The sequence below is a fragment of the Parus major genome, chromosome Z, assembly GCF_001522545.3.
Source record: "Parus major isolate Abel chromosome Z, Parus_major1.1, whole genome shotgun sequence".
Taxonomy (NCBI): domain Eukaryota; kingdom Metazoa; phylum Chordata; class Aves; order Passeriformes; family Paridae; genus Parus; species Parus major.
Window position 1 is genome coordinate 23278985 of NC_031799.1, and position 15771 is coordinate 23294755.

At 37.0% G+C, this 15771-nt stretch overlaps 1 protein-coding gene across 1 annotated transcript in view; it reads right to left on the reverse strand.

Moving 5' to 3' along the window:
• Positions 1-4566: 4566 nt before the first annotated feature.
• The window catches only part of SV2C (synaptic vesicle glycoprotein 2C), a 115307-nt gene continuing 104102 nt past the window's right edge, over positions 4567-15771 (reverse strand). Inside the window, exon 13 of the mRNA XM_015615284.2 lies at positions 4567-14182. Within this exon, the coding sequence (XP_015470770.1) occupies positions 13999-14182 (184 nt within the window). The 3' untranslated portion in view covers positions 4567-13998. The remainder of the gene's footprint in view (positions 14183-15771) is intronic.

A 15771-nucleotide genomic window follows, 5' to 3' on the forward strand; every position in this document is an offset into this window, starting at 1 on the left:
TTTTTTTTTTGGTTTTGTAACACAGCATCTGTGTGCTTCTTTGTGATTGCATGTGCCTAGCAATGTTTCCACTCCACTAAAAGTCTATGCATTATTCACTCATTAATGTTTTATTTATTTATTACTCTTGAGGCACAGCATTAGGAGCTTTGCATTTACAGCATACTGAGTGACAGCTACGGCAACCCTACAACCACTTCTTGCCTGCCAACAGTTGCCCCACAGATAAAGCACAGGCTGAACTCCCATGGATTTCCACTAGATTAATTCTGGTCTTCTTATTTCCATCACTTTTCCACTGGCACAACTCCAGCCTTTTGAAAAGCTCCTCATTATTCACATTAGTGTAAAAAATGAAGAACATGTCTAAAGGACTGACAAATTCAGGCTCCAGGAGGCTCGGCCAGGAGACCTAATCCCAGGATCCAGGACCCTTCACAGAGAACAGAGTGTCAGCAGCCTCCTCTTATTTAAATCAAAATGGTTTCCTTTTGAATTATACTCCTGGAAGTGTCTTTGTTGTTTTCTGAAAGAAAAACAGGTATTCCTCAGATAACCAGATTCCAAATCAGTTGTGTCTGTAGCATCAAAATGAGCATGTGAAAAATGAGCAGCTAAAAGTTAATCAGCATCTTCTGCAGGGTGGGGAGCATTGGCATCCTGGCACTGGCTCCTTGGGTTATGGCAGCACCACTTGCAGAGAGGCCCAAAGCTGCCTCCACTCACGACTTGTTCCACCAAAACGCATGTCAGAGAAGAGCCGATCCCTGGATGTCCTCATCCTCTGCTCACACATCTCACAAGGTGTGTGTGCCTGGGTGAGGGAAGGATCTCGGTCTGCTGCTGAGCAGCGACAGCTGGAACTCTGGGAACTTTATTAATAAGGTCTTTCCTGCTCCTGTCATTAGTTATTTTTCCTGCTCCACCTGTAGGGCAGTTTGGCGATTGCACTGTTTCAGTGTGGACCAGTTTGTTTTCCCTAACTGTACTACTGACAGTAAAATATGATCCCTGACCATGGTCAGTGTTAATGCAGTCACTGAGGAAAGCTCCTGCATCATCCTGGAAAGGTAGTTTTCCTTGGTTTCAACATTTGTGTAACAGTAACAATGCAAAGTAACATTGTTAATTACAGATGACTTCTTAAACATATGTGTGCTCTCACCCCTCTGTTTTTTCTTTTGGTTTATGATCAGTCAATAGTTCTGATATGTTTTTGGCATGCAGAGTCCAGAGTTTTACCCTGGGAACCGGGCTCCATTTGACCCTGTATCCTTGTCGTCAATAATTTCACATTCTGTATATCACAAAACACAATATGGCAGCCCTACCACAGACAGAGAGTTAAGAGTTCACACTATCAGTGCAATAGCAATATTACTGTAACCCAAAAGCACATCAACATCTTAGTGTTCCTTTATTCTATGTCAGCATCTTTACTGACAGTTGTGGCACTTTTTTAAACCTTTTTTATTTTTTTTTCTTGTTTTCTTTTTTTTTGTTTTTTAAATTTTAAACCCTCTGATTTTAGCTGAAGAACTGAAGGGACATAGTCAAACTCCTCCTGCATACTGAGAATTGAGCTGATGGGCAATTACTCTCGAGCAGCCTGAGCTTCCTTTTCGTATAATTATACTGAACCCTATCAAACAGTTATTTCTGTAAGTCCTTATGGACTGAATAGGAGGGTTGGGGAAACAGTCAGACAGCAGTTCTCAGACCTGTTGGATGGGAAGGAAACCTGGGAAAAAATACCCTAACTGGTATGTAATCCTACACACCAGGTAGGATGCCTTTCAGATAGCCTGGTTCTAACACCCATGCTGCAACACTCTTTGCTGGCAGAACCTGAGTTTGCAAGGGAATCCATGGGGTGTGTGTGCAGGGACAGCCAGCTAAAAGTAAATGATACAGCAAATACAAAAGTCCACTTGTGACTTCACTTTCAGAACTCTTGTGAAGGTGGAGTCCTCTTAGTTTTACCTGATTTCTCCTTCTTACTCTCTGTAAGTTCCAGTCTAACTGCAAAGCAAAGGATGTTTTTATTTAAAATTGCGTACACCCTGAAAGTCTTAAGGTTAAGTGGTCTGCAGTCTGTGTGGGCACAGAATAAAGTTAAATGCATTATAAACTAGCCGTTGTAAAATTCACATTTCAGATCTATTGTAATTATTGGCAAAAAACTGTTGTTCTACATTATCATGAAACTTTTAAATTAAACTGCTAACTGGACAGAGAATAAAGATCATACCTGTAGCCTAGACTGTATTTGCTCAGAATTCAGCCAAATTATCTGGATATCCAAGCAACATTTTAGGGTTTTGCAGCAGGCATTTCACACTTCATTCTTGCAGCTAAGGATTCTTAAGTACCTACTTTTCTAGCTCCTAACAGTGTGCTTGAGGAATACTTTGACAATTTGTCATTCTGTGACTAGAAGTGTGACAGTCTGGCTTTTCTGAAGGATTGTGGAATTTACTCAAGAACTGATAAGGCTGACACTGGTTTGTCTTTCTATTTTCTCAGCTGGAAACATTGTCTGGATTCAATAGTGTGGGAGTTTCCAAATGTAGTTCAGTCAGGCATTTTTTCTTCCCAAGCTAATTAGTACGTTCGACTCCTGTCTGCTATAGTTGTGTGTACTCAAATCGTTACTGAAGTCCTAATCAGATCAGCTGGGTTTGCTGTGAGAGCCACAAGCAACACGGTGTGAAATGTATCTGCAGAAAGGGTCCATTAATTTGTATACTGTGGAAGTTTACGTATGGTGACCGGAAAACATACAGAACGGTATGACTTTCAGTTCCGCTTAATATTTTTAGGAAAGCCTATCAGGAGTGTTCAGCCAATATTTCTTATCTCTGTTGCCAGGGTAAAGTGCTATTAAAAAGTTCCAGAGATGAGTAAATTGGTTGGGGAGCAGTTTAGGTTAGATACCAGTCTAATATAATATACAACCTGTGTAGCTTTACAATTGCTATGGGTTAAATATGAATCATAGCCTAGTTGGCATCCTAGTGGAAAGCAAGGCACATGGAGGATTCACATGATCTATTTCTCAAGGACATACCGTGCTGGATACCACAACATAACTCCCCTCTTAACATTTGCATCCTTGGTCTCTGTACACTCATCCCAAAAAATATGTAAATGGACACACACAAACAGAGTTTTCTGAATTAAGTATCACCATTTTGATAGCACAGCTCTGTCAGCCAGATTATATTTATATATATTTATATAAATATATATATGTATGTTTATATGTATAATATACATATATAATACATATAAACATATATACTTCCAAAATTCATTTGGAGGAAGGTTGCCCTACAAGTGAAGCATCCTTCTTTGCAGAGTGATGTCCTCCAACACAAGATTCTATGCTACTGAAGGTTTTCTAGTGAGCAGGTGATGTTTCCAAAAGGTGGATTTGAAGCGTATCTACATAAAAGTGTAGAAGATAAGAACAGTATTTCTTCCCAGAATGAGACTAGAGCACAAACCTCTACTAGAGATTGAGAGAAGAATGCCCTCAAATGCAGGTAGATAAGGATGTCTCTGGGAGACTTAAAATATGAATTAGTACTTCTGTTGGTTGTACTTAATAAATACAGAATGTTAATTTCCACACTGTACCACAAAACAACCTAGTTGCTAAAGGACGTTCATAAAATCAAACATCCCCTTTGCAGACAGTACTCTTGCACGTGCTGAAAAATGTTCCAATTCACATGTAGCTTAACTTTTCTCTGTTGATGACACAGCTGAAGAGACTCATGTGTTTTGTTTAGTCCATCATCTGTTTAAAATAACCTATATTTGGAAATGTGTTTCTGATTAAGTAATGGAAATATCAGAATATAACTCAGCTTCTTTTTTGTATTTTAAAGCTACCACATTTGATCTGTTGATGTTTTTTGGGTGTCCAAAAAGCACAAATGCATTTAACTTTATATTGTTGCTGTTGTGCTTCACTTTTGGGGGTTTCTGGGTTGTTTTTTTTGTATTTTTGTGTGTATGGTGGTTTGGGGGTTTTTCTGTTAGTATGTGTTTTTTGGTTTTTTTGGTGGTGGTGGGCTTTTTCCTGTAAATATTAAGTTCTTATGGAACCATGGTTTATTGTGTGAATTTCCACTGGCCTTTGAGATTCATGGATCATTTTACTTTGCAGCAGTATGTTTTTCACACTGAGTTAGACTAGACCCTTCTGTTGATAATGTACTCCTGCAGTACAGTCATATACTGAAAGACCAGGTGTCTATTTTGTGTAGTTATGTACCATAAAAATATGAATCCCAGACGGCTAACTGAAGAACTTTGCCTCTGACAACCCCAGTAACTTTTACCTATCTTTTTTTCACAGTCACGTAAACTCATTTATTAACTTGTTCCATGTTTACTTTTTACTACGTGTTAAACTTCTATTACAGGCACTAAAGATGAGATACATAGAGAACCATTGTAAAATAACTAGTTAAGGCAAAAGAGCTGTTTTTTGCATAGTGGGTAGCATAGTATCTTATGAATAAAAAATAAAAATATTCTGGCTATCACACCTGGTATTCATTGCAGAGAACATATCTTTATTTTAATATAGCAGAGCAAAAAATCATCCCCATTTATTAATCTGATGTACACTAAATAACTGCATTTGTTACACAGATGATAAATATTTTGCAGATAAATTTATAAACACTTCCACATTTTATAGATTTATACTGTACACAGTCATCCTACACAGAGCATGCCCTTTCACAAATATACAGACAGCTTTCTTCAGAGGACTTAATCAAAACACTTGGTCAAACATTTTGGAAGCTGGCAATTTGACGCAGAGGAGGGTACTGGAAAGATGAGTTCACAATTGTACCAGCTGGACTTGAAATGAAAAATTCAGAACTCCAAAAGAGAGAATTCATCAAGGCACACACATGCAAACACATATATACAATAGTGATGACTGTAACCTGCTTTCCAGGCGCACACAGCAGAAAAGGAAACAAAGAAAGAAAAAAACAGAGAGGTCAGGACCATTGCCAAGATCTTGATGCAGATTAGCAGATCTGAAGTTGGATTCCCATGTAAAAAATGGCAATTCAACTTTAAAGTAGCTTCTTACCCTTATATACAATATGTACATGTTGCCTTGCATTGAGAGATGGAGATTGTCAGAAACGGTCTGCCCACTGACATACCTGTGTGTTTGTACACCAAAGACTGTTCGAAAATGGTATAGCCAGTTGGCTCAGAGCAGTTGGAAATCCGAGTGGAAGTTTAGAAGTAGAAGCTGGGAACAGAAAGTAACTGAAAAAAGACCTAGAAAAGAATACACGTTTTCCTTCTGTTGCTTAGCATTGGAAAATGCTAACAGGTTTTTAAGAAGATCAGTAGCCTGGCAATACCAATAAATTGCAGTGAAAGTAAAAAACTAACAAGTTTTTAAGAAAATTGGTAGCCTTACAGTCCTAATAAGTTGCAGTGAAGGCCAAGAGGCCTCTACTTCCTGTACCTCATCTTTGATACCTGACTTCTGCACATACTTCATTATACTGCAATGGAAATGGCCTGCTTAAAAAGCATCTAGTTTTTTACAGTATGTTCCTACATACATTTGAGGCCAAGTATGAGATACAATTTAGTTGTGACAATGTTGTGCAGCTGAAGGTAATACAGTATTTTTTATTTTTTTTTTATTTGGGCTTTTAATACAACATTCTGTAGAAAATGGTTAAAATAAGTAGCCAGTTGATTTACTTAGCTTGCAGCATTGCTATTAAAATCCTTTTAATGCTTGTGAAACTCTACATTCATAGGAAAAACCAGGCTAAAATTATTCACCTTTAAAAAAGGGCTGAAAAAAATGCATTTCTCTCACAATAGCAATTCCAGCATGGCAGCGTACACAGACACATACTTAATATTTTTGAAAGACAAAGCTGGGATCCTGATCCTAAAAAACTGCTTCACTGATTTAAACAGGAATCAGATTACACATACAAAGCTTCTTTCACGTAACACTTTGTAGGATCCTAAACCACTTGGAGGACAATAAATGCAGGCAGACACTAGCAACTTGGGGCATTTTTAAAATTCTTATAAATGAGCTAGCTTTCCTACAGTGCTAATTTCATGCCTGCTCTCAATTTTTTTGTAAATGTCAATATAGACTTTCATTTCATTAGTGAGGCACTAAAGGAATTAGTCACCATATTGGTAGCAGGCAGAAACAGGAAAGTGCTAAAAGGTTTGTCCAAAAGAGATGATGGAAGGTTGTGGTTTTTAAGTAGTTCTTCAAATATTATCCTTTTTTTTTTCCAAGCCATTGATTTTAATCTATGTTTACACATTTCTGTATAACAGATAGTATTATCTACTGCTGCTATAGATTTGAACAACAATTTTCTACTTAAAACCGCCAGTTCATGATCACAATTAGAAACTATATGCTATGGTTTCACTCATTACATATGTTTTCTCCTTGGAAAGACCTTCTCCCTTCCAAAAGAAATACCATGTAAGCCTGGCTACCTTTAGTCTCCTCCCAAAGTTTTGGTATGCACTAGTATTTAGTTTACCGACTCACAGGAGACATGGGGATAAAAAGGACCAGCAAGCTGCATGGGTTGGTTTGTTTGTTTTAATCTTATTATAGAGCTGGCTTTCCTATAGCAAATATACATTCCTTCCTGAGAAAGGAATACGCCCTTTCTTCTGCTTTCTTCCTTCTGCAGCATAAGTGCGTGTCCACTGCCAGAGGAAGAATACTGCAGAGAGTGAACATCCTGAAAAGAGCAAAGAAGATATGTAGTAGATGCCAGAGCTTTTGGAAGAGCTCTTTCTGTCACTGGTCTGTGGGTATGTGCTGACGTTTTCACCCTGGATTGGCTTGATTTATAGTATGCGTGACTTTATATGGCACTAATTACTGTAGAAGATCTTCATGGGTGTTAATCATTAATTGAAAAACACCCTGGCAATGGCTCTGGTCTTTCAGGCTGGTCAAAAATTGCTGATAAGAACAGTAGCAAATAATTTTTTAACCACATCACTAGAACAACAGCAGCCATATATGCAGAAACAATGAAAAACATACAATACAGAAAATCACAGACATTTTCTCATACATTACACAGAAGTTAGCATGTTGATATCCCCATGGACCATTTTGAAGGCCTTTTGGTTGAATAAGACAAAATTCATAGCTTTTAGGAGTTATGTATTATCTGAGAGTGCTGTTTCTCCTAGTCACTGGAACACCAGTGCCTTTGCATGATGTGCTGCTTTGCTGTTTGGCACAGAGTGATGGGGCAGGTGGGTGGGGTGGGCAGGCAGGGGAAGGCAACAGCTAAGTCAGAGCTCATTTTTCAGACCATTTTAGGAATCCCCTTCTGATGACTGGAAGCTAATGGCTAATTGAGATGACTCTTGGCATCCCAACAATTTTGCACATGAGTAAGTAGAGGTTTCTGCACAAGGAATGGAGCAGAATGTTATTTGTGTTCAAAGAATAATGCACAATGAAGGAAACAACACTGTCACGGAGAAAGAGATGAAAACATGGTTTGTAAATTTAACATTCACCTGTGTTACAGAGGTGTGTCCATATGTGTGTATACTCATATATGTCTGCACATGTGTTCACTTCTAACTGTGTACTATTTCTTTACAATATAAAATATTATATAGCTTCAGGCTAGGATTTGAAGAAAACATCTGAAAAAATAAAAATAATTGAGGCCTATATCTTGAACTATTACTCTTCACTGTTTACATTTAAGTTGATTCCATTTCATTATTTTTCTCAACCCTCTTCTTTTGAAGGATCACCTTTTAGCTGGGTAAGACCGACCATGTAAGATTCACAAAATATTTTTATCACATAGCCAGTGGGGGATGGGCATACATATGGTCATACAAGGCAGACATTAAGAGGATAGAAGACATGTCTTATAGATAAGATTACATGCAGAATTTTACAAGAGAAGTGCTAGCCGACAGCTCTAGTGCTCGACAACAAATGAAACTGGAACAGCACATATGGCACTGGACTCTTGCAGAGTACTCTACTGGCAATGAGCTATGTGCTGTCCTCTAGCACTGAAGTGGTTTAAGCTTGCTTCATCACAACTACTGGTGGAAACTGAATGGCAAGTTGTAGATGTCCAAAGTTAGAAAGTAGAAAACTAAGCAAAAAACCATATTCTTAGGATCCAAGAGAAATGAGCTTAGGAGGCTAGCTGTGGAAAGACTGCTGAAAGTGCCTGCCAGCTCTTTCTCACTTTCTCTCTCACTTGTGGACTGATGTGTCTGGCTACAACTCAAATGTGCTGATGGCCAGAGTAGGGACAAGGTCTCCACAAATCATCTTGGTTATGTGGCATTAAAATGTATATTCATGAGTATCCTGTCTGGAAAGAACAATACTTTCATGTCAGGTCATCCTCACCCAAATACTTCTGTTGTTAAGTAATCCCCAATCTTTGGTTATCGGACTGTGTACTGGTCCAAAGTGAGCAATACGTTCTAGATCTTTGTCAAAGAGAATAGATTGTTTGCCCTAGAAAGCACTGTACTTTTCCCTAAGTGTTTTGGTCCTATTAAATATAACTAGTGTGCATGTTGTGGGACAAGACTGCTGAAAACTACTGCTTTGTTAATTTTGAGTTCCCCAGATGTATTCAAAGGCCTAGAACTCCATATTACAGGCCAGCATCTATGTATATAATTCAACAAAATGCTCAATAAGAAAAGTAAATAAATCAGGTCAAATTTATCTCTTTTTTCTGCTTTTTACATGCCAAGTCAGTGCATTAAAAAACAGGTCCTGAAAATGGATGAAATTCTTTATAACAATCTTTTACAGCTAGAGTGGGACTAAATGTTGGAGGGTCCTTCCTTTGCAGAAGGAAATAGGAAATTTACCTCTACCAAAAAAAAAAACCAAAAAAGAAACCCAGCTAATGAGAGTGAATGCAAATATATTTTGCATCACTTGTTAAAATTATTAGAAGAAGGCAAATGAAGCTGATAGAAGAACATGGACTGGTTGTAGACTATGTGAGGTTAAATGAAGGTGAGATCTGCAAGTAGCATTATAAATTGATGCTTTCTATTTAATTCAGGTTTTGAACTGAGTTCCAGATTTCTGGCTAGCATGTCTCTTCTAATTCCACATCATTGCCTGAACCATGTCTTAGCTTGAAAGTACAAGCAAAAGTCTGTATTTTCATGCTGTGTTTTCTCAACTAGCAGCATTTGAAAGTACTAATGCAGGCAAATACATAATATTTTACAGTAAGTTTAATGAACAAGAAGGCAGGAAATAACAGAAAAGCAGTCTCTCAGATGTGTTTTCTTCTGGAATATGATTACTGAACATGTGTTTTCTTTCAAAACACCAGAGGAAGCAGAGAATTTCTGTTTTCACTTCTTGTGTCTTTGACCCCCTGAGAGCAAGGATTCATTTTTTAACATTGTGATTGAAATTTCAATTGCATTTCCAGGTTATTAAACAGGAAACATGGCTTGTAGGCTGTATTAGCATGATATCATCTTGTTTAGGTAAAGAGGTGCGACTGGATGTAAACAGCTTTCTCTGACTAATGAAGATTAATTTAAAACTCAGAATGGGGAAGAGAACTAAAGCCTAGCACACAGAGGCTGTCCATATGAGTGACTGAGGACTATATTACTTTGCTGAGAATTGGTATCCACCATTGTGCCTCGAGAGCAGTTACTCAAAGATAAAGCTCCATAGTGGTAGAAAAAAGAAAAAAAAGAATACAGAATATAACTACCTCTGAATGGAGCTGAGCTAGCTGCACAGGCAAGACGATTCCCTCAAATCAGGAGGTCATCAGGGGCCTTTCTGAGAGGACACCTCTCCTTGTATTAGGTCAGCCTTCTCGAAAGGTAGGGAAACGTGGAGTCTGGCTGTCTCAAAAGGTGAGATTCACAAACAGAAGGACTTCTAAGGCTGCCTTCCATATTGTTTTATAAAATTATAACTGAAACAAAAAAGATACGTAACAAAACTTCTTACTGAATGTTCCTGGGAAGTCAGAATTGGGTGAAAGAGTTTTGACTCTCTTTAAGGCTGGTCCCCTAGTAAGAAAAGTAATTTGGGATGGAATGCATGTAATGGCAGGAAGAGAAAACAAGCAGAGCTTGAGTTAGCTTTGACCCATATTCCTAAGATGATAAAGGAGGACTAGATTACTAGAGCCACCAGGAAGGAGGACTAACTCTTTTTCATCAGTGCCCAACTTTTCTAGCACACAACTCTGTAGGAGAACTGGTTAAAATCAAGAAAAGAGTAAGAAGGTTTCCCAGTATCTCACCCATTACCAATCCTCTTTGGCGCTCCACCGTGAACACCTATTCCTAGTTCCCTTCCCAGGAGCCTGTACTCAACAACCAGTGCAAAGGTTGCCAAATGTTGTAGTGCATGCTTCCGAGTGACAGGGTGGCAGCTTGGGTATAATCAAGTTGGCTAAAGCATACTAACATGATGAATAAGATGGTTTCAAGAAATTAGAGTCTGCTAACTTGAGGTCTACTATTAGACAAACTGTAAGTGTAAAACTACTTTGAATAAAATTTCCTTGCCAAAAATGAAAACATGTGGTCTCTTTTCTGGACAGTTTCCAAATTTCAAAGGAGTTGATCATCATGGTTAACAGCATTCTAAATGCTGTGAGTGGTCAGTGTTTTCAGGGGCCATTGTGCTTTTTGTCATTGCTGCTGTTGGGATGAGCTTTTCATCTGCAAAGAAAATTCCTAGATGTTATATCCTACTTCAGTTTAGACTGACGGGGATTTCTAGCTAGCAGTCAGTCAGTTCTGTGACATAAAAATTTGCAGTTTTGATTACATATGTTTTAGAACTGTAAAACACAAAAGTGATCAAGTTTGCTTCTCTCTGGTGTATTAGGAATCTAGCCATGCCACTAGGTGCTTCTTCGTGTGACATGTAAGTGAATAGACATAGAAAGGAAGTGCGGGTCCTTCCATTTAATATTTATTACCTGTGATTGCTTTGGAGGCTGCAAAAAAAGACAGATTTGTTGAAGACTGGTTAAATTACTTTTGCTTATAATGTGAGTAACATTTGTGTCCAGATCTCCATAGACTTCAGTCCCAGTCTGTGGATTTCACCTATCTCACCAAATTATTTATAGCATGAAATTGCATTCACTTTTTTGTCTTTATGAGAGAAATCTTTACTGTGCTCAATCAAAAATTATTGATTGTTCAAACAACTTTAATAGTGGCTTGCACACCAGCTCAAATCTGTTGATCCAGCTAGCTTACCATCTAGGAAAATTCTAACTTTAGGTTTTGTTTCCTGTGTTGGAATTGTTCTCGAGTTTTTTCTTTTACTTTCTTATTCTCCCAGATCTTACCCACTATTCTTTTTTTCTTTTTTCTACCAGAGAATATTTTAATTCTGGACCATGCAGAGTCCATTTTTTAAAATCTCTGCTAATTCCTGTTGTTACAATATTCCATTTCATCCAGACTTAATCACAGACCTATGATGCAGTCAGGATTTACAATAAGAACAACACTGAAATCAACATAAAATCATCTGAAATCATGTCATTAGATTTTAGTGTTAAACTTGAATCATAGCCCTCAAAATCTGAATATTATTTTTCTGTGACACATTTCCTTCAAGCTGGTCAGAAGGAATGAAGTCTTGTATCTGAGTATTATGGGAATTACATGCAGAGATGGACAGAATATACTACTGCAAGAGGACAGTGCATAGCAACACAAAGCAATACTTTACCATTGTTGTGGTTGTTTACTCCAAATAAGTACAGAGGCTTCAGATTTCAAAGTAACTTGTGCGGTATGTGCAAGGAGTTGAACATGTGCTACTAATGAATTGCACAGAGAAAAAGGGCTCAAATACAATATCAGTTGTAGAAAAGAGCCTTAAAATAACGTAAAGGCTATGACTAGTGGACAAAAACCACAGATGCAAGACTAAGGCCAGAATTTTGTTCCAGAACTTAGTGAAAAATAATTCTTCTTCATTTATTAGCATAGTTTAGAAATTTAAGAGACATGTCTAAGTCAGATTTAAACATAAAATATTTAATCTCAAATGTCTTCATTTTAACACTCCAAAATAAACACACTTGCTAAACTTATTTTTTTCTTACTACAGCATATTTAAATGATCAACATAAAAAAAATGTCCCCTAGCTTTCCATACTCATGCTTTTTTTATTCTGTCAATTTTCTCATTTTGTAGGAGAAAATAACATCTTGGGCTAACATTTTTTCTGCTACAATGTGTAGCAGAGACATTTGTTAGTAACTGAGAATGTCACTTCTAGAATCAGTAGATTAAACAGTGAATTATAAATGTCTTGAATCATCTTCTTATGTAGACTTTAACTGATTATTTTAATATGACAAAGATGATGACTTAAAAAGACTGCAGGGTCAAATATTACTACCCAAAACCAAGTTCACATCTAAGAGCAAGAGAAAAATCAATGAAAATAACTCTAGTTTACTATATGGTGACCTTATTTGAGAGCTTAGTTCCTTGGCAATGATTCATTTACCTAATAAATGCTGTCAGACAAAATTAGAAAAAAAATACTGAATAAAATTTTCCTCACGTTTTATAGAAAATTTGTTATTTGACACTTGAATCTGCAGATAGTTTATCAGCTGTCTTAACTCCACTGAAAGCAATGCCAGTTTCTGCCATCAGAAACATTCCTCTTTTCTTTGATAATTTTATAAATGTATCTGTATTACATTGGTAATGCTGATATTTTAGAGATCCCATAATCTTCTGCATGCCATTAGGACTGATGGGGAATTTTCCAGTAATCAGAATGGTCCACAGCATAGAAGAAATGTATTTACTACCATTTGCTTTCTCTCTATGCACTTGGTCTAATAAAAACATTACCACTCCCTGCAGCCTTGCCATAGCTGATTTCTTAGCAGCTTTTCAAAGAGACATGTAAAAAATATTAAGTAGTCAGACATTTCTGGAATTATTAAAAATTAGCTGAGAAAATGGTTTTGTTAAAAAGTGTAGAAAATATGAAAAAAAAAAAAAAAGGCCTTTACATATATAAATTCCACTCTGAAAGTATCTTTCCTATCATATAGTTCAATGGCCTGATTCTAACTTTAGTCATACTAACAACAAAACTATTTGCATTCATTCATTCCTGGAACAAGACAAGTTCACTGTTTTAAATGAAAAAATATCCCAGATGCCACAAGTCAGAATAAAACAAAATTTTTCTGGAGCATCAGAGGCAAAAAGTGAAAATGTTAATTTTGTTATTCTCTCTGCTGCACACTTGTATGGACTTTTAAACTCCCTGCAGTAGCTGTTGCCTTCTCCTCAGCCAGTATGGGGTGTAGTTGGTAATCTTTACTTGGACTGAATCTGCCTAAAAATGTTTCCCAAGAAAGAGTCTTTGCCACGAGTTTTTGCCACCTAAGCACAGCTGCAGAAGGTCACTGTTCCCAGTACAGATGTGATCAGTTGAGTTTCCTGATAAATGCTGCATGCATTGATACATTAACATTCCCTGCACCAATACTGCTAAGTAATTGACTTGCATGTCTGTACTGTTACAAAGCTCACAATGCCATGGCCAAATTTAGCGTGTGTTTTTGAAATAATCTGACTGCTTGCATTTTAAATATCTAATTATCAGTATGGTTTTACCTTCCTGGGTATGTCACCAAAACTGTTTTAAGAGGTAGCTTTGCACTTTGAAGTGAAATGGGTTTGAATAGCAAGGTATGCAAGCAAACAAAAGTGAAATTTAAAACTTTCATAGAGAGGTTGTTAAATCTCTGCTACTCTAAAGTATCCTTTGATTTTGATTTCTGACATTTGAGCACTCTACTGTGTGTTGAAAATCTGAAGCCTTTGCACTATCAGTCAGGAGAATTGACATTTGTACAAAGAGGGAAATAAATAGTGAATGTTTCTTCCAGTTACATCAACACCTGGGTTCTTGTATCAGGAAGCCGAAGTCCTACCAGACCTCCACATACAAGAACAGTAGAAGCAAGGAGAATAGGGATTGCTTTGGTGATACCAACAAGGGAACCGAATATTAGGTTTCCAAGTACAGCTGCAGCTTTGCATAGTGCATTCAAAAAGCCAAAGCCTGTTGCCCTAGAAGAGAAAAAAGAAGAAAGTTAAAATATAGGTGAAAGAGTAATGTCTTTGAGACATCTTCAGTGTGAATAAATCAGTACAGCCCAAATATCTTAAGTAAAATTTATGCCAATAAGGATTCTGTGCTCATATTCTGTGCTCTTATTTAAAATGCGAAATTAAAACTCAGTTGCTACAGTATTTCATTGAGGTAATTAATTCTTCTGCCTCAGGGAACAAAATCTGAAATGAATGACTGAACAGGTGAGTTTGCACCTCTAAAATTGAACATGGAGCTTGCTAATGGAAATTCAGTAAGACTTAAATGGCTACAGTAGGAGCTTCCGAAAGAGAACTGCTTCACCATCTGTGTGATGATTATTGAACAGAAATAAAGGCTGATAATCTTAGGGTACTGAATTACAATGGAACTTCTTACAGGTGATACATGTTGAAACAGATTTTCTTCAAAGGCTAATGAGACCTCCAATATTAATGACTGTTCATCTCTCAGAGCTAAAGAAGATAGGGTATATAAAAACCTGTTGGGTGAATGAGATATCCGAGAAACTTTGGACAAAAGGAAAAGGAAATAGATTGCCAACAGAAAGTGTGACATAGGTAATTCAGGTGGAGTCTTGCATTGCAATGATGTGATCTTAGTAGTCTGAAGTATTTTAATTATTTTGTAACTCTTGCATAGATGTATTATGCAAACTGCCATAATTTAAATTGTGTTTTGACATGACCGTATGATTCATTGATGCAAGAATAAACCTGCCCTACAAAAAGTTTCCTAAGAAAGGTATCTATAATGGTAGAATCTGTAATGCTTCTCAGCTGTCTTAGAAATTAGAGACAAGGTCTATAAGGAGCTCATGCTGTTTCTTCTGGGATTAAAAAAAATAAAAATAAAAAGAATCAAGAAGGTAGTTGTTCTAACTTTCAGAAAAGATTCCTTGCTTGCACTGCAATTAAAAGCCCCAGTCCAAACAACAGGAATTAAGAGAAATGCTAGTGATCTAAGTGACTTAAAATGCACTCTCCGTATTCTACTGAAGCACCTGTGAGGGAAAGGAAGCATTCTTATGCTCAGATATAGACTGAATTCCCAGGAAATTTGAAAAGCTTCTGCTGGAGCTACTAAAGAGGAGCCCAGAGAACTGAAGTAAGGACAATTGACCCCAGCTAAGAGCAAGGATATACTGTCTCAGTGCTCTTCACAGAACAGATTTTTGATTTTGAAAATGGTAAACGATGCTATCAGAGAGGTCCTCTGAACAAGATCTGAACAAGATTCAGAATGTGCCATTTTGAAATAATAGTGTCTTTCCTGTCAAATTCTTAAATCAGTTAAAAGAATATCTGCAGAATATCTTAATATGAATTAAGACATATAACATACTAATTAATACACCTTCAAATAGTTGCTTTTCTGTTACTTTAAATGTTTATTTTCCATTGTTGCAGACCAAAGTCAATTTCTTACCTAAAATGTTATAAAAGTAAATTCAGAGGAGTTGATAACATCCTAGGGACAGCTTTTTGTATTATGTGTCTTTTCTGAATCTGGGACAAAACACAAATTACTTTTTTTTAACTGTGTG